General features: G+C 43.1%; 1 protein-coding gene across 6 annotated transcripts in view; it reads right to left on the reverse strand.

Annotated features, from left to right (window-relative positions):
• DDX3X (DEAD-box helicase 3 X-linked) overlaps positions 1-19454 on the reverse strand; it is a 33854-nt gene that overhangs the window by 11150 nt on the left and 3250 nt on the right. For 2 of the 6 annotated variants that reach the window (XM_075059578.1, XM_075059572.1), the window contains exons 3-10: positions 18277-18327; positions 15300-15359; positions 12812-12946; positions 10430-10553; positions 8788-8949; positions 8596-8695; positions 4582-4717; positions 613-698 (exon numbers count right to left, since the gene is read on the reverse strand). In XM_075059578.1, the coding sequence (XP_074915679.1) occupies positions 613-698; positions 4582-4717; positions 8596-8695; positions 8788-8949; positions 10430-10553; positions 12812-12946; positions 15300-15359; positions 18277-18327 (854 nt within the window). The remainder of the gene's footprint in view (positions 1-612; positions 699-4581; positions 4718-8595; positions 8696-8787; positions 8950-10429; positions 10554-12811; positions 12947-15299; positions 15360-18276; positions 18328-19454) is intronic. The other 4 variants (XM_032762303.2, XM_032762316.2, XM_032762332.2 and 1 more) reach the window with 2 other exon arrangements.

A 19454-nucleotide genomic window follows, 5' to 3' on the forward strand; every position in this document is an offset into this window, starting at 1 on the left:
CATTTATTGGAGGAAAAACAAAATGCCTTACTCCATGGTGTAACAACTTTTCTTAGAAATAGCCACTTTTCAGTGGCTACAAGACATGCTTATTACTAGTATAGTTTTTTTCAGCCTTCACTCTGGAAGCCACACTGCTAGAGATCCTTTCATACTTCTACTATCTGACTAGTCCTAAAGAAGAGTTTAGTCCCTAGACCATCAAGAACAGCTCTGTGGTCCTCCACTGGCCTAAACGGAATTGAAATTTGGCTTCATGCAGTTTTGTTTTAAGGTCTTCCTCTTTTGTTATGAGTGTCTGAAGACAGGATTTGTTAATTAGATGGTAATGTTTTTTGTTTGAGCCAGAAGAAAAAACCACAGAAGAGGACCACGATGCCTGTAAGTGAGCAGATAAGCATCAAATGAGCAGCTCTCTGAAACTGCCTTCTAAATTATTGGGGGTAAGAAATTGGGCACAGGCCTCTGAAACAGACTGCTTGTTAGTATGAATACTATAATCAGACATCTCTAGAAAGAATAAATATTAACAGAAGTGCAGGCAAGAAAAGAATCCTGCAGGGGGACTGAGCTGGTTTTAACATTTCTGGGACTGCACATCTAAGAACTTGCCTTCATAGCCCTCAGAGCATCACCAGGACCATCTGTATAGATCTGACTCAATATTGGTAGAAGAAATGCAGCAGTTTTCCCAGAACCTATTAAGAAATACAAAGGTTAATTGTGACAATAAAAACTTGATGGAAGTATTGATGCTATCAGCTGCAACACCTTACACAGTATTCCAAACAACCTAGCTGAACTAGACTGTGCTCCTGATGTTAACAAGAGATAAGAGTTATGTGTTCCTCATGTCCATTCCATTGTAGGTGTGTGCGCTGACCACATGCACTGGTGCTAGAAGTCCCCCCAGTCCATCTATGGTATCTGTAAGATGACTGGCTCTGGTGTGGTGCATGTATGCATCAGTATAAGGGGTGGGACCGGGTCCAAGATTGGTGGAAAGAGCTATTAAGGGCCCTTCAGGAACCTGACTGACATCTTATGGAAGAATACAGATTTACCCTAGACATGAGGATGGAAAGCCAATATGGCTGCCAGGTGCACCTTGATTGAAAAGGCAAGGCCCACGTGCTTTAAATGAAGCAAGAAATCCAAGATTAACTGTAAAGATGACTGGGTCAGGGAGATGTTGCACTCAGATGCCCAGCAGGAGAAGTGTTTCCACTTTACCAGGTAAGTTGCTCTCGTGGAGGGCTGCTTTCCAAGAGAACCTGCTGTACCTGACTAGAGTGCATATGGCATCCAAGCTGTGAGGTGGAAAGAGATAAGACTAGCTCCTGCATGCCAACAATGATCCTGTGACAGTAGGTCTGACAGCTGGGCAGGAGACCACTGCCAGTTCCACGAGACAGTTGAAAAAAAACAGGGAGCAGGATCCACACCACAGGCTGGAAGGTCACCTTGGGAGCACACCCTCAAAATGCCTGCTTACCACCCAGTTGGTTATGGATGGAGCTCAAGTGTGTATAGGATGCTGACTGGAGCCAACCTTGGTCAGTTGTTGCTTAAGCCACTTCCTTACCAGCACTGGCTGGTATAGGTCCATGGTGCACAAAGTAACCCTCAAGTCTTTCAGGCTGTGCAATTTACTGTTTGTCTGTTCTGAAAACAGTGCCAGACCATTGAATGGGAAGTCCCAGATCAACTGTTGAACCTGTGTTAAAAGGCCCAATGATTGCAACTAGGACACCCACCTCATTGAAATAGCTGAGGACATATTTTAGGCAGAGAGTCTGCTGCATCTGAGGTCACTTGTAGGGCTACTCTGGCCACTGCCCTCATCTGATAGCCAGGAAACCCTTCCTCGGTTCCTCTGGCAGTGAGTCAGAACTTGGCCATGGACTGTCAGCTAGTAGATCATAGCAGCCAAGCAAGACCTGGTAGTTGGCCACTCAGCTGGAGTCTATGTAGCATAAAAGTTTTTCTACCAAGGAGATGGAGCCTCTTTGCCTCCTTGTTCTTAGGCACTGATCCCAGTTGGCCCTGTCTGTTCCACTATGAGCTGCTAACAGTGAGTTTGGGGCAAGGTGGGTATAAAGATACTATGTCCCTGTTAACGGTATTTTCACTCTGCTCACTTGGAGATGGGGCAGGAAGGAAGGTGTCTACCACAGGGCCCTAGTGATTTTTGTCACTCCCTTGTGTACCAGCAATGCCACCCTGGCAGGAGCTGCTGTACTCAGTACATCAAACAAGGAGTCCAAGGGCTCTGCCAACTCCTTGACTTCCAGCCCCATGTTCAAGGTGACCCTCTTCAAGAGCTCCTTGTGAGCCTTGGCATTGTCCTGGGGAAAGCGGGTGAAAGGGCTCTGCTATTGCCTCATCAGGTGAAGATGAGGAGGCAGGTACAGGTCTGCCAACCCTGCTCAACCCAAGGAGCCTGCTCTGACTCCATGTCTGAATCTTAGGCAGGTGACAGGCTATCGCTGACAGTCTGTCTGATACCCAAGGCTGGCCTATGCCCCTGCAATGGCTGGGGAAATCCTTAGGGGTTCCAGAGTTGCCAGGGGGCTTGCCACTGGCCCCGGCCACCAGTGACAGCATGGCCCTCAGAGGGGAAGGCGGGTGCTCTTGATGGGTGATCCAAGCCCATGGGCAGGATCTCTTTGCTCTTGGAGTCTGAGGAGGGGGATACACGTCTGGGGACCAGGACAGTGCCATGGCCAACTGTTTACCCCAGTCCTGACAGTTCTATCCCAAACCTCTGTAGAGGTTCTGTAGGAGGGCAATGGCTCTCAGTGCTGTGAAGTGTTGGTACCCTGACAATTGATGCCTGATGTTTAGCGAGCGATGCTTTTCTGTCAAGTAGGAGTGGGAATGTGAGCGAGTAGACTGACATGCTGGAGACTGCTCACATGCTGGTGATGAACTGTACTGTTGGTTCAGCGACAGGGCTCTGGGGCCAATGTCTCAATCCTCTGGACTGGTGCCATGTGCTGGGAGAGCCAGGGCTCTGGGGATTGCTATCATGCCTTTGTGGGTCTGTGCCAGACCACTGGTGATCATTGCCTTGAGCCCAGGAACAGACCAGGAACTCTGACAGGCAAGCCAACTTGTGTCCGTGGGCTGATGGTGCCACTCAAGCAAGTGCTGATGGGACAGCCCCTGTGGCAAGGAGTGGTGCAGCACTGATAGGGACTGTTGGAAGGGTCCCAAAGCCGGTTTACCCCTCAAACAGGGCACATCCATAGCCTTAATGGCCTGAAAGGCCTCCAGTGTGGACACCTGCGTCAGGTGCTGAGTGCCTCTGCTGCTCCCTGGGGTGGAAGGTGGATCTTGAAGTGGGCTTAACAACTCAGCCCTCATGGGTCTTTGCTATTCTCCAGCCTTCTCCTTCCCTTTATGGGACACAGGAGAACGTCCCCTCCCAGCCTCTTTGCTTTTTAGCCAGTAGCAGGGGATGGGGCTTGGTGCTGGTCTGAGCCCGGTGTCAGCAGTGTGCTCTGTAACAAAGCTGCAGTGCTAGGAGCAGAACCCAATCTGGCTGGCTCTAAGGCTGGAGTAAGAATGCTCATTGGAGTCGGCCCTGAGACAAATATCCCACTCTTTTGTTCTGTGGTCTGAAGCTCTTGCATGTGACACTTATCACTAATGTTGGTTTCCCCTAAGCACTTCAAACAGCTTCTATGGTAATCACTGACTAGCAAGAGTTTCTTGCAACAGGCACATTTGAAGCCCAGGGACCAGGGCATGCTCTGTCCTTAGGCTAAGCATCGCTGGGACTAAAACACTAGATCCACAGTAAGGGAACTATAAAAAACTAAAAATTCTAACTATATACAGAAAGTTCTCAACTGTGCCTAGCTGCGAGAAGTAAGCTTAGAGAGGCAAGGAGATGTTCCAGCACGGTCACTGGCGATAAGCAAGAACAGAGGGTGGAAGGAGCTGGTGATGTGCCTTATACTGATGCATATGCATGCCACTCCAGAGGGCATCAGAGCTGGGTCCCCTATGGATACCATTGAGGAGGGGGGGAAGCTTCTGGCACAAGTGCATGTGGCAAGCACACACACACCTACAATGGAATGGACATGAGCAAACACTTGAAGAACCAGGAACTCAAGGCTGAGTCAAGGCAGATAATGTAGAGAAAGATGTGGGACAGTAAAACTGAGTTAATACTGATCTCACTTGGGCCAAAGGAACACTATAAAAATACAGCAATTGTCTGAATTGGCAGAACCAACCATATTCTGCCATTAAGTTATGTACTAAAGCTTTAAAAATGCTGTATTCTAAGTACTAAAAGGCACCTAGCATCCACAGAGGAGGGCATGACAAGTAAGTTACCCTCATCTCTATAACTGGTCAATCCAGATTTTGTGCTAGTGTGTTGTTCTTGCCCTAAGGATAGCAGGCTATAGTTCCCAGTATGAAGGAAGCGCAAGTTTGTCATGAGCAGCTGCTTCCTTTCCTATTAGTGATCATCTGCAGCTTGAAGATTTGATTAATTCCCACCCCCATTTCAAGCTGAACTGGAAAGTCAGTATTGTTATAGGTGCAAGGTCAAAAACCTACCTGTCTGGGCACAGGCCATCAAATCTCTCTTGTCCTTAATGATAGGTATAGCATGTTTCTGAACAGGAGTAGGACGGGTGTAGCGAGTGAGCTCAATGTTGCCCATGATAATTTCTCCCATGTCAAGGTCACTGAACTGTAACAGACATTTGGGAGGGGGGGTGGAGGGGAGAAGTTAGTGGGGGACTGACTTCAGAACCTTCTCACTGAAGAAATATAGCTCAGCTCAAGTGATTCATGTATCCATAGGATTAATCTGCTCAGTACATGTACACAAAAAATAAAATTTAACAGATTTTAAACCTGAATATTAAAAAAAAAAACTCTCATGTATAAGCAGCATAAAAAGCTTAATACCAAGTAGAACGCTCATATCAGAAGTCAGGCTTCCAAGCAAATGAGACCTATGCATAAAACCACAGAACTAGTGGTCTCCGTATATGACATCCCATCTAAAAATTCTTTCCTATAAAAAACCAGCCCACACACCCCTCATCCCTACAACTGAAGCAAGAACAAGCTCTTGCACCACTTCTATAGACCAAGATATCCTCCAATAAAATATTTCAGGCTTTCAAGTTGCCACAAAACCACCAGCCAGTAGCAAAAGACTATCACTAGGTTCCTTCTCTACCCCTTTCCCATGAAATCTGTCTTTAAAGTACTGCAGTGGTCCTTAATTCAGAGTTTAATCTTGCACAATAGACTAGCGTGTTAAACTGAGAAACCTGCAAGTCATGATCAGATCATCATAAAGAGATGCCAGAAAGGCAGTCACTAATCAGATATAGAAAAAATTTATTAGTGGTCTCAAAGCACTTGTGGACTGACTACATAGCAGGTCTCCTGATCACTGGCATATGGCAGGCCATCACATGTGCTGAGAACAACCAAAGTCATCTGTTATGACAAAGCACTATTTACACTGCAAGTTGCCTGACAAAAATCCAGAAAGCTGTGTTCAAGCAGTATCCAGAAAGCAGTGTTCACCTGTTGCTGCCCTATTTCACCACAGAGCAGAATTTATCTGTACAGTAACTGAAGTTGGAGATGTTTTTGTCCCTATGGGTGGTCCATCACAGGATGCCTGCACCCCATGCACTCTTGATCAGAGAGTGCAGTCAGCAGTACCCACAGGTCCAGACCTGTGACCTTTACATACTTGTGCCCTGATGCAAAAGGCATTTAGAGGAGCAGATCTGCCACCACTTCAATTCCTTCTCAGCCACAAAGCTCAATATGGCATCTCTCTCTAGTAACTCCTGTTACTATATAAGTAACCTGAGGTGTTGCAATGGCTGCCCTACTGTAGTAGACTCCCAAGCAGTAACTTCTGGACACCCCCTAAAGGAGTTCCAAGGAAAGATTCATGAATCCAACCCATGCCCTTCCTGGCTTGTGAATGTGTCATGAACAGCTGATTCAGAGGAGGAACCTTCTGTTCCTCCTTCAAAAAACATACAATATTCTGACCAACAAAGTAACCCACCCTGCATATTTCAATTCTAGCCAGCTACTGCCTACTGTCAAAACTCATTCTTGAGCAAGCTCAGAGAAATGAGCAAGAAGTCAACTATAAGCTCATCTAACTGAAGACACTAGACTCAGCACAATCTGGATTCAAGCCAGGACATGGAACTGAGACAGCTTCAGAGCATTAGTGCCACTTTCAGTCACAGATACAGGACAGACATCCATTCTCATGGGTCTCTTTGCAGCATTCAACACAGCTGTCTTACTAGAGAGGTGGCAAGAGTCCAGGGTAATGCACTAAAGTGGCCTGAGTCCTTTCTGAAGGCATGCACCTAAGGAGTAGTGATGGAGACTGCACCTGCACCACTCGAACCCTTGCTTGCAGGGTTCCACACAGATGAATTCTTTGGTCCTTTTCAGTATCAACATTTAACAGGTGAACTGTAAGATCACATGGACTCAACTACCTATCCTTCAGCACACAACACAAGCACCATCAAGATGGCCCAGTGCTTGGATGAAGCTGACCTTGGTAAAACAGGTGATGCTGGTGGGCAGAGAACTATTGAATTCACAACCAGGGTACAGATTTCAAGTTCACATTCACAACTGGTCAGTTCAGTCTGTAACTGAGGAGTGCACTTGGATTCCTTTAGACACTGTTTCACATCACAATAGCCACAAGGAATGCTTTTATAATCTCCAGCTGGCCAGGAGACTATTCCATCACTGTGAAGACCTGGCCTCAGTCATTCATGCCTTTGTCACCTCTCAGCTGGACTACAGCAATACACCATACCTGGGCATGAAAACACTTCAACACTTTGTAAACTCTGGCTAGTATAAAAAACACAGCAGCTCATCACCTCAGCAACACAAGCTACTATGAGCACATCACACCTGTCCACTTTAAGCTGGCTTCCCATAAAGTTTTGGATCAAGTTCTAGGTCTGTCCTTATCCTCAAAGCACTCCTTGGTCTAGGCCAGCAGTTTGCAAAAGGTGGGGGTCAAGAGTCCAAAATGTCCACACTGCATTTTAATAGGGTAACCAGGGCCAGCATTAGACTTTGCTGGGACTCGGGCTCTGGCCCCCTCCCCAGTCATGTAGTAACTCTTGTCAAAAGGGGACTGCAATGCAATGAAGTTTGAGAACACCTGGCGTCGGCCCAGGATACCTAAAGACAGTCTAAAGTTACAACTAAGACTGTGCCAGAGGAGCAAAGTTAACAATGTACTCCTGGTGGAGTTCTGCACCACTGCTCACTGACGGAATTCACATCCCCTCACAGAAAAGTGACTGACTGGGAAGTACAGGGAAGCCCCAAGACCAGTCATGTGCTCCTCCAAAGCAGCACAGGCATTTGTACTGGGCACCTGGAGCAGCAGCAGAAAGGTAAATCACCAATTGGGGGTGGGGGTGGGGGGGGCGGTGAGGGAGAAGAGACACTCCAGCCAGTGGTTCCTACCCTACACCAGGCTTTGTCCCAGCTGGCCAGGACAAAAAACTTCCCTTCCAGGGGGAGAGAATGACTGGGGCTGGGTCAGACACCCTCAGAAACCAACCCAGCAGCAGGAAGCACTGCTCCACACCCACCATACTACCTCCTGCACTGCCCCAATAAGTATCCCACACCCAGATCCCCAAACAGCTGAACCCATACCCCCACCCAACCAACCCTCAGCACCTGGATACCCCCTGTGCAGCATCCCATCACCCCTGCACCCAGAATCTCCCCCAATAAGCCTGTGCATCCATACCCCCCCCCCCCCCCCAAGCTGCCCACACCCAGAACACACTCACCCCACACTAGGATCCTGCTGAGCTGTTTGCCCATACCTGGTGTGGAGGGGCAGGCCCTTGTGTTGTGTCAGGGTTGGGTGCAGCCTCACCGCTGAGTTGGGAGGGGAAGGAGGAACAGTTGCAGGGTGCTCCACTACCATGCTGGAGCCTCCACATTTTATTTGACAATTTTAAAATTGTGTATAGAATTTTTGGGTGCAGATTTCCTTCAGGAGTACACAATGGAATTCTCAATGAGAAAAAAGTCGGCATAAGAAACAAGGTCTTCTCCACGGGTGAAGAGACATTAGAATGAAGTCTGAGGAACTGAGGGCCATAAACCTCACCACCTTCTACTCCAAGTGCAAGGTGCATTTCTTTAACCTTATCTACTATAAGCACATTGCAACAGGTTTAACGCAAAAAACCCAAAAACTTACAAGACAGTTCAGCACATATGCTTCTCTCTGGGTGAAATCTTTTCAGCTGCACACCTATGTAGTTATTAAAGCAACATAAGGGAAGCTGTCAAACAAGTGAATCTCACCATTCATAGTTTGCTTACCAACTGTTCTGTCATGCTTTCTGATTCACTAAAGTATGGCAGATCCATTATATCAGGAGCAAAAAAGTTGCTGGATATAGTTTAAGCACTAGAAGCACCAAATCTCATATTCATCAGGTTTCTCTTGCAAGTTTGTTTACTTGGTATACAGCAACTGAAAATCCAGATTCATTATTAAACATTTAATAAGCTTACACTTTCAATATGTGGAGGACAGTTGCTGCCTGTTGCCTCAACGGGAATGTCATCATATTTCTCGAAGTTAATGCCTGTATTGCCTCCGGAGAAGAGCTCTCTGAAAGGAGATGATAGAAGACTTCAGTATTCTAGTAGTTAACCTAGATTTGATTGACATGAGGATACCTAAATGAAGTTAAAGTTACTCACTGTTCCAGACGATCACTTGGTGGAAGTGGTTTTGACCAGTCATCTTCATCTGACTTTTCAGACCAGCGACTATTTCCACCACGGTCAAATCTGCCAAAGCCACCCCTATCACCACGACTGCCAATACCATCATAGTCACCGCCTCTTCCACGATCCTCAAATCTAAACAAAAAACTTATTTGAAAATCTAGCTCAACAAGGGTTGTTGTCTGACATGCAAACTGAGGCCCATTATATTTAACTGCATATTAATTCCACACATTAGGTAAAATATGAAGTGTGATTCCAGATTTGGAATATAAGTTAACAAACCAGGGCCCTGCCCATTGAGCTGGTGTACATTACATATACTTTGTTTGGTAAGTTAGTGACTAATGTTTTAGGGGAAAACAGTGCTGCTTCATACATTAACTGTTCAATTGTAAACTAGAGCATGGATAGCCTAATAACCCAAATAGGAAGCTAAATAGTTATAGGAGTTAATTTTAAAAAATTCTGTTACTTAGGAAGTTTTAAGTTGAGAGAAACTGACATTTACCTGTAGAATGGCAATTCAGAATTCTCCCTTTTACATGTGTTTGAATTACAGGTTTTAGTATACACCCATTCTAGAAAGGTGACAGTTTTGTACAAAGGGGAGGCACATTAAGCAATGTTAATTCATTGACTAGTTTATAGTAAAAATTCACAACTGGCAAGTTTTACTTGCTCCTATATTTTATTGCTAATACAAATGGAAATTCTGAACTCAAGTACACTTGGTCCTTTGTCATGTCAATGATTGCATTATACAGGCATGCTCCCTCTTTGTAAAATGGACTTTGGATAAAAGGTAGAAAAGAGTCCTTACCTGGGTTGCGTTTAGTTTTAGGCCTGGTAAACCATGTTTGAGAAAATTCAGGATACAGGACTAACGAGGCGAAAAAGGTCATTCTCACCACACTTGTGCATACAAACATGAGGTGTTTAGAACTGACCAAATAAAGGGAGAGAACCTGCAAGAGTCTTACCCAATTGTTTTATTAAATTCACTCAGATTTTGTTCTCAGGTACACTTTTAATGAGAAAAAAATGTTGAGAACATTTTAACTTCAATTTTGTCATTTTACATTAAGCACTTGCTCCCAGTAACTAGTAAGTGTTCACCTGTGATGCAAGCATCCTATTGCCATTCCACAGAACTCCAAGGTCATTAGCTAGTCCAAAGACTCAAACCAATTCACTCAGTTTAAGTCAGTGTTTCTCAACCTTTGTGCCGGCAACCCCCTACCTTAAGCTTGGGGTTTCAGCTGCCCTGCAGCATGGGGCTCCCAGAATCAGCTGCCTCACGGGGTTGAAACCACGTACTTTAGTTTTGTGTGGCCCTAGGCAATTGCCCTGCTTCTTACCAGCTAATGCCAGCCCTGCTTATGACTCCTAGGTTGAGAAACACTGCTTTAAGTTATTTACAATACTGCCTATCCTGAAAGGCTAGTTTTCCAAGCAGGGTTCTCATTCTGCTGCCCCAAATTACTAAATAGCCCTGTTTCCATGTCATATGGAGAACTGAAGCAGGAGTGAAGCAAGATCATAGTTCTACCATAAAACTTATTAGTGCTGATGTAAGTTAGTTTTGCACTGCATGGAGCAAGAAGATACTAACCTTCCTCCTCTTGAGGCATTCCCACGTTCACTAAAGAAGCTCGATTTTCCCCCACGGTCACTCCGAACACCAAAGCTGCTGTATGCATCCTTGTCTCTACCAGAATTCCACCCACTGTCAAATCCTAGACATGGAAAGAAAAGGGTTACTTTTCTAGTCATAAAAGTCAGTAAGTCTCTGTTCAGGGTAACAAACCAATTTTAACAAGCAAAAGACTCAGTTCAATCTAAAGCCACCATGAAGGTGCACATGAGTTAGGAGCTAGCCAAAAGGTAAACTCCAACAGAGTGCATTTTCCCCACCTCCATATTTTATTAGAGTGATTTAGAACAGGAGATGGATTTCAGACACGTGGTTAGCTATACTCATGTAGTTAGTACTGTACAACTTTCCAATATTCTCTAATGAAATGACAGGTCAAGCAAGAGATTCACAGTTTAGAGTCCAACTATGCAGTTATTTAAATCTACGCTACTTAACTACATAAAACAAGGACTTACAGGGATAGCCAAACTGGCTTGTGAGCCACATGTGGCTCTTACCATTAAAGCGCAGCTTTGAACGCTTCCCCTCCCCCCCCCCCCCACAAATTCTCCACCTACCAGACCTGGTGGAGGGGAAGCTTGGGACCTCTGCCTTGCAGCAGGGTGGGGGGTTGGGACTTCTGTCCATTGGGGAGTGGGGGGGGGTCTTGGAGCTTCAGCCCTGTGGGGTGCACCTGCCAAGGCTTGGGACTGCAGCAGAAGCAGGGCTGAAGTCCTGAGCCCTGTCAGGTACATCCTGGCTCTTGAACTTCTGAGACTGTCATATGCAGCTTGGAGGGTCAGTAAATGTGGCTACCTCAACTTAGTATAAAATAGTCTCAGCATGTTGTGCTCATAACCTGAACTGCACCTGAGCTGCTGCAGTTAAAAAACCCAATCTAAACCACACTGAGCTCTAATTTACTAGTCTAATCATATTTTGGGAAGGAATGTCCACAGGCACTTAATGAAGCCACTCTTCACCATACCCCAGCCATAGCATCTCATTCCTTAGAATTTCGTACTACTCCAAATAATGACAAGACACCAATGACTGGCTCAAATGCTATGTTAGGATACATGGTTAAAAACAAACTATAGCAAACTGCTACCCTCGAGAAGTCTAACTTTGAAGCTGGAGAATCAAGTTGTTCCCCCCTGCCCCTTGTTCATAAATCTGAGCTCCAGCCTCCTTTGGCCGCTGAATAGAAGAACAAGTTTCTCCAACCCCTACAAGAAAAGCAGGCAAAACTCCCCAGCTCCCACCCAAAACTGAAGGAGTCACTACATCTGTGTAAAATTCTCTTTGCATCCAGAAGTTTTGAAATGGATTATCCTGCTCTTGAAGGCTCATTCAAAAAAGATCTTACATGTTGCATAATATAGACTGTCTCTATCTTTCTTTGTTTACCTGTTTTGAGATGGGATATGAAATACTAAGCCAAACTCCCCTTTCCTATAACCACACCAAGAGGGTTCAAAGTGAGATATCTAAGATGGGACCACAAATGCTAGAGTCATCATCACAAAACTTTAACTTTGTCCTTAGTTATATGTAATTTAGAGAAACTAAAAGCACTTATGACACTTAAATTGGTTTTGATTTGGGAAAGTTTTAAGACCATATCGCATTTTGGCAACCCAACCTGCAGTCTAACATCTCAAAATGTAGATCAATAAACATGAAAATCCTTTATTAGCAAGGGACCTTAATGAATAAAGGAGTGCCTGTTTTAAGGCATCCCTTACACACAAGCAACACTAAAAAAAGTGGTAGAGTACTCCTTTTGTGGGTGCTTTCTGGGGCAAAAGTTCAGAATCTGATGTTTTGATTACTCAAACTGAGCAAGACAACTTGTTTGTAGTTATGGCACTGGACTGGGAACCAGGAAATCCATTTTATTCCTTATTTATGTATAGACTTCCTGCATGACCTTGGGAGAGTCACTTTGGTTGCATTACTCTTGTTTTAGACTGTAGCAGACTCCCACCTTTCGTATTCTCCGTTTACAGTGTAAACTCTTCAAAAACAGACCTTCTATCCATGTATAATATAGCAGCAAACATAATGGCACCCCAATTTCAGTTAAGGCCTGTAAGCCCCATTTCTTGTATCCTGGTAGGTGAAGATGGGCAGCTCAGCACTAAACCAGTACCATGTGCACTAATAAGTCCAACTTCATAAGCCACTAGCATTCATGTGCAATCTCAGTTTCACATGCTACAAATTTAAAACCAAACAAACTTTCTGGAGGAAAACTATTTTCTAGTTGTTACAATAGAGTAGTTATCTTCTCTCCACACCAAATTGCAGGAGTGCTGTTGGCTGAAAGGAGAGTTTAACAATCCCCTCGCCCACCTCTGTCATCATGTCCAGATCCTCCTCTAGATCCAAACCCACTGCGATCACGATCATAGCCATTCATCCGGCTGTCTCGGTCATAGCCATTCATATAGCCATTACCTCCGCGACCAGAGTCCCAGTTGGGGGAATCTTTGGCAGAGAATAAAAAGTGAAACAATTAAAGGAAAATGTAACTCATGCCACTGAGCAGTTTGCAAGCTGCATAGCACCAATCCAGAGGTGGTGTAACCTTTACTGCCAGAATGCAAAAAGCTGCAGCAAGACAGAATCCTTCCAAAGGCAGGGGATCCTTTTAGGTACCTATCCTTAATTGGAGCTACAGATCACTTTATTGGGAAGGATCCATGGCAAGAACAGTTTCTCTAGTTTACTAAATAAACAGTTTGTTCACAATGTTAATTCTTATGGAGAAGAGATTCCAAACTCAGCCAAAACCAAATCTGAGTTTGTTGAAAAGGCTCCTTTGAAAGCTAGTTTAGTTAGATAGGTCAGATAATGTTACTGAAACATCAAGAGTATCCTGTGCACTATGGCTATTGCCATACTATAAGTTGGAGCCTATTGCAAGAACTCTGGGTAGTAGAGAATAGCTCTAGTACTTCATATGAAGGTAACTGAAATAGCAATTGAGGGAGATTTAAGATTCTCCCCTCCAACCTTTTATCTGCTCCTTAGTTAACAGGTTAAAATAAATCAAGCCATCAGGCTTCCTTTAAGAATCAGGAAAGCCAGATTTTAGTACGTTTTTCCACTTGAAGACAGTTACACAGGATGAACTCCTAAGAATTTTGGACTATTGTGTAGTACACTGTGCCACATAAGCAAAGCTTGTTAGTCAGACAAGCCTTACTAGCAATGCAGTATGGGAAGACAGGTCATAGTAAGAACTTGTTTTAAGAAAGCAGAATAGATGTGGTTAGCAATGAATCAATGACTGGGTCCAGAGAGTTAATGGCTACATTTCTGGAAAGGTCTCAATTGCTATGTTAAGATTTTACTGGTACAGAAAGGAACAGATCCCAGGAGGGGAAGATTGATATCCTCATTTCATATAGGGAATGACCCAGCAAGATACAGGCACAGTGAATTAGTTTCAGCAAGGTTTGGACCTAGTGTCACCACACAAAGCTGTGCCCGTTTTAGAAGAAGTCAGTCCAGCTTTCAGTTAAACTAGCACAGCTTTGTTTCAACCAGGCCTTAGTAAAGGAGACATGCAGCCACTCAAAGACAAACATTTATACCAAGGCAGTCATCAGAGTAGAGAAAGCAGTATTTAGAGTGAGTCTTCAGTCTGAGTGAAGTTTAATCTTAAGTTTGTGAAGGCGAACAGATTACAAGCTTAAGGAACGAACTGTGCCATTAACTAGCAACAACTAGGAGACTATTTTTAATGGTGAACTGCACTAGTGATGAAATAAAAGATGGCAAGCAGCATACAAGATTTCACCAAGTGTCATTTACACCCATGCAAGTGTTTAAGTTAGACTGCACACACTTTCTTCTGCATGAGCAACTGCAACTCAAATAAGCCAATGGAAGTCAATTTTAACTTTGAGACTCATGATGATTTTCATCTCTGTATTTTGGAAACAGAACTCTTAAACCATGGTGCAAATAGAACTGCAATATTTGTTAGAAATAAATAAAAGTCTGATGCGAGTTGACTTATCCTGCAAGTGTCTGTCGAGACCTTGGCTTTATAGCCATTTACTGGTAATCTTTGCCAAAATCATTTTACTAGGCTTTCACCATAAGTGGAAAGGCAACCTTTCATCCCCATATGTCTACTAAGGCAATGTGGTCTGGTAGTAAAGTTCTAGAGAAAGCCATGCTAGGAGTTGTAATAGGGTATAGTGGACAAAGGCTAGGCCAGGCAGGGGAAGACAAAACCCCAACCAACCTTGTTTTTAAACCAACTTCATCCACCCGGGGTGATTACACCATCCATGGTGATTCAATGCAGAAAGCCAAATCAGTTGAGCCAGTAGCAAAGAGCACAACTACTCTAAGTCTATAAGGGTGCAATTTCTTACCAGTGTAGCCCTATGGTACTACTGAAAAGCAAGAATTCATCCATACTCATGTCTTTCTACTGCTTTACAGTTGGTATAAAAGGTTACTTACTATCAACTATAGCCCATGAACAAATGCTTTGTTTTGGGAGCTTGCTTTGGGAGCTTGCTTGGATACCAGATACATGTACTTTCTTAATATAAGCTCACTATAAGATTCTACAGACCTAAGCTATATTTGACTATCTTAAAATGTGTTACATACAAACATTTTAAGCCAAGCAGCAGCTAGTATACATATCTCCAGAACAGCTGAAATGCAGTCAGAAAGGATAATTGCTAATTTAAAATGAAAAAACTGCAAACTCAAACATCACTTGTTAGTTCACTGTCACTGCTGTATAGCCAGTTTCAACTCATGCTATAGAATAGCATAGTTATACATCAGCGCACTGATGATATTGACTTACAGCTTCTTGGTGGCGGCCCTGAATTGGAATAGTAGTTTTTCATGTAGCTACAGATATTTCCTGTCAAAGAGAGTCATGAAAACTCCAGGGATATAGCAGAGTCAAAACCAAAAGGCTTCAAGAAAATTCAAGACCAAATGTATTCTATACTTTCTCTAATCAGGCACAGTTCCATCAACCTGATGATCAAAGAGGCATTACAGGGAAGCTAAATGTACAAAGATGAAATTTAAGTGCCTGGTATAGCTACAAAAGAATTGGAAAAAAGGTTTCCCTAGAGGACAGACAATTCTACAAGTTAAAGGCTTGTGTTTTCTCCCATGCATGCCATATAGAAAGTGGTTGGCACATTCGTGAGTCAGCTGAACAGTACAGGATCTCATTTCATCCAGTAAGACTCAACAATGATCTAGCCAGTCAGTGAAATGTAAACCCTATTAAAAGAAGATTTACCATTGGTCTTTAAGTAGTATTATCTTGGGCCAGAAAGCATTTGAATCACTTCCACTTCAGAATTACTTGAACACTGCCTACTCTACCATTCGAGGAATTGGTAAATCAAAGGTTTTACTGCAAGGGAAGCAAGATGGTCTCCGTAGGCAGTTCAGAAGAGGATTAAGTATATACCCACATTAGAAATAAGGCAAATAGAGAAGCAACTCCCTTCTACCCCAAAACATGGCCTTGGATCCACAGCATCAGGCTTCTCCCATCAGTAACTGCATCCTGAAGAGTTTTCCTCCAAAGAAATATGGTATAGAAGCTACATTTTTTTATAATAATCTTGGAGGCAGACTAGATTATTTCCTGCCATCTGTAGTAAGCTGAAGCAGTGTCATTCCCATAATCTCAGGGCTATGCCATAGGTAAATTTGGAAAGTTGTGGGCTAAAGGAAAAACACATCCATGAACAATGCCAATGGGATTTAGAATGAGTTACCATGCGTTGAAAGGGGAAATAGCAGCAGCACTTTGGCTCCACCTTCCTGTAGATGAGCAGTCAGTGAGGTTTAGAACTTCACTCTTAGACTTCAGCAGGTCTGGCCTATCCTATCACTTATCAATCCATTATTTGTATGCAATATTTTCCATTTAAACGAACTAAATTCTTTCCCAGACCATTAAGCTGCAAAGGCTCTATACATTCCAGCATGTTCAACTAAAACAGGCTGACATTGTGCTGCTTTAGGCAATACCTACCCTAAGGAAAAAAGGTGTATTTTAATATTAATGTAAGGCTAGTTATAGTATGGAGGGGTATGCTTCAACAGCCTCAAACCTGGAGATAAGCAAGTGCTTTGCTCAACAGTTTTAACATTGAAATTTTAGAAGTGCTTGGAAGCAGAATAAGTTTATGGTTTGTGCTAAATGGCTCCAGAAGTCCTAGGCTGAAAAAGTCAAATTAATTTCCATTTCAGTATCTCCAAAAATCAATTGGTGCCATTATCCCAGGAATACTAGTGTTTTAGACTAGATCTTATGTTAAGTGAATTAATACAGAGATCTCAATTAAGAGTTCATTAGGTTATCAAAAGCTGAGTTGCCAAGTAGATTGCTAAATAGTTACATTAATTCTATTTTTAAGATGCTTTGTGTGTTTTAAGCAGTCAAGATTTAATAAAAATTTTAAGGCATACTCTTAAAATTAAAGAGTAACTGAACACACAGTAGTTTCTTGGATTACAATAGTGGTTTTGCTAAATTCAGAAAAATATTTGATTCAAGGTAGTCAGTCTACTTTCTAGCAACAAGCTGCATTTAGTAATGTAACACAGCTGACTGACTTTTCAGTCAAACCCATTGCCATGTACAGAAGTTTTAGCTGCCCAATTCTAACTATTGGGCTGTCATTTTTGACAAGGGATTGTGCCATTTTTGCTCCACCCATTCAGTGCATATCGTGTCTGCATACTACTGTGGCTGTGTGCAAATACCACTCATTGAGCTGTTTGAAGGACTTACCTCTTTCAGACTCACTAAGACGGAAAAGGAAAGAATTAAGGATTCCCCCTCCTATATATTACATTGACAGGGATATAATTTCTAGCCTCCCTCCCAGACTGAACTGTCTATAGACCAGGTAAAGATCAGACAGCTCCATTTTATCTGATGTAAGTCTCATGATTTTATTCTAAAGTAAGCAGCCCCCTCACAAACCATATATAAACCACAGTTTCGTAAATATTTCATGTCTCCCTGTGGCAGTAGGAAACACATTTGCAGTTTTGGGCCATAGAAAAAGGACAGAGGTACTGTTGATACTGCCCTGCTGCTACTGCCCATGGATTATTCTTTTATAAAAAAAGACGACATTACACAGAATCTTAACTGAAGTGTACCAGAATCATTTTTGCTACTCAATGCCAGCCAGCAACAGTAAGAATTTTATCAGTCTCCAGTGTAGGGAATTGAGGCATGCCTCCTATCCATAGGAAAATGGATCCAGACTGTATACTTCCTCAGAAGTGACAGCAGGAGTTAAGTTAAACTAATTTTTGGAGATATCACACTGCACTCAAGAGATCCTCACACTAGCACCAATGAATGATTAGAACAGATATGGCTGACCCCAGATCATAACAACGAAACAATCATTTGTAAGATTAAGAGTCCATCTTGCTTCAACACTGTCATTTGATTATGACCGATGCAACTTGCAAGCTGATATAGTCTCAGGCTTGGTAGACACATCCTGCACAATATAATCAAGTGACAGTTGAACTACAGCCAAGGTCAAATTTAGCATTCACGCTAGTGCTTAGCCAATGAAAGCCAAGGACTTTCATGACTATGTAAAGAACAGTCTAGCAGTATGTATAGCCACATTTACACTATGAAGACTAGTGTAAAATGTCAAAAATCTGAAATGCATCTCTTATTACTGAGATAATTCAAGCATGATTGGTGCTTGCAGTTGTCCTTTACTGTATATTAGCATGAAGTAATGCCAACACATTAACAAAACAAAAAAACATACCTTGTTTTGAAGGTTCTCTATTCCGTAAATGAGGAGGAATGTATCGACCTTCTAAAAAGAAAAAACACCACACTAGTTAGTTTTGTTACAGAACCACATACAAATGTATAAGTAGCAACATCTGTTAAAAAATGTGTCTTCTCCACCAAAAGTGTCTTTATTCTGAGAAAGATCTGGTTCAACTACCTACCTCTTGGGGACTCTTCATGCAAATACATAATCCCAATTAAGGCCCATAGAACCTGCCTCAATTCTAGAGGCTTCAAAAGCAGCCCAAGACAGTGCAGTTATGACACAGATATGCATGCTGTACACTGTTTCACAAGAATGTATTTGTCCACCCCTTCTATTCAACATAAGAGTGCTGTTTGGCCTCAGTCATCTATGTGCTTTATGCCTCCATAGCAGAGAATTGGTTGGTTCTCCAGTTTTCCTTGATCAGTGGAGTTTAGCAGCATTTTGGCCAGCTAGATTTGACCCAAACCCTCTGACTTTCAACTTCTGAGACCAAAGGTAGAGCTCAGTTTTAGCATGTTGACACTTCAGGAAGTCCTGACCTTACACAATACCATTTCAGAGGACTTTCCCTAGTAAATCCATTGAAATGCTTCTTGCTGGGCCTCCCCAATAGTGACTTTTCAGAAAGAACATCTTGTTCCATCTCTAGAGAATATTGTTTATTTGGTGGGCTTGAGTATAGTATAGTAAGATGTTCTACTTACCACGCAAGGATGCTCTCTATATAGCACTCCTAGTTTTAAGGAGCAAAGAAATTGATGCCAGATAGCTTAGGCACTGGCTATAACACTACTTGAGCAACATCGATCACATACAGATGCTTTCAGGAGATGCTGAGCTCTCTAAATATCTGAGGACAATCCACCATCCCCTTTCAGAGCACTACTAGAAGCAAATTTATCACTCCTTTGCTCCAAATTTCACTATCTCAGCAGAAGACTACACCAAGATACCCTTGCTTCAAGTGAAATTCTTATACAAGAATCAAATTTGAAATTCATACAATCAAAAGGAAGATTCCCCAACTGACACCACTTATATGAGGGCCTCAGTCCTGTGCTGCAGTAAAGAGCCTCCCAGAAATGTGATTTCCATATGCCAGAAGAAGCAATTCATGTCTTCAACCACTATGAAAAGATGCCTACTGGGGTGGTTTCTTG

Source organism: Chelonoidis abingdonii, chromosome 1, assembly GCF_003597395.2.
Source record: "Chelonoidis abingdonii isolate Lonesome George chromosome 1, CheloAbing_2.0, whole genome shotgun sequence".
Taxonomy (NCBI): domain Eukaryota; kingdom Metazoa; phylum Chordata; order Testudines; family Testudinidae; genus Chelonoidis; species Chelonoidis abingdonii.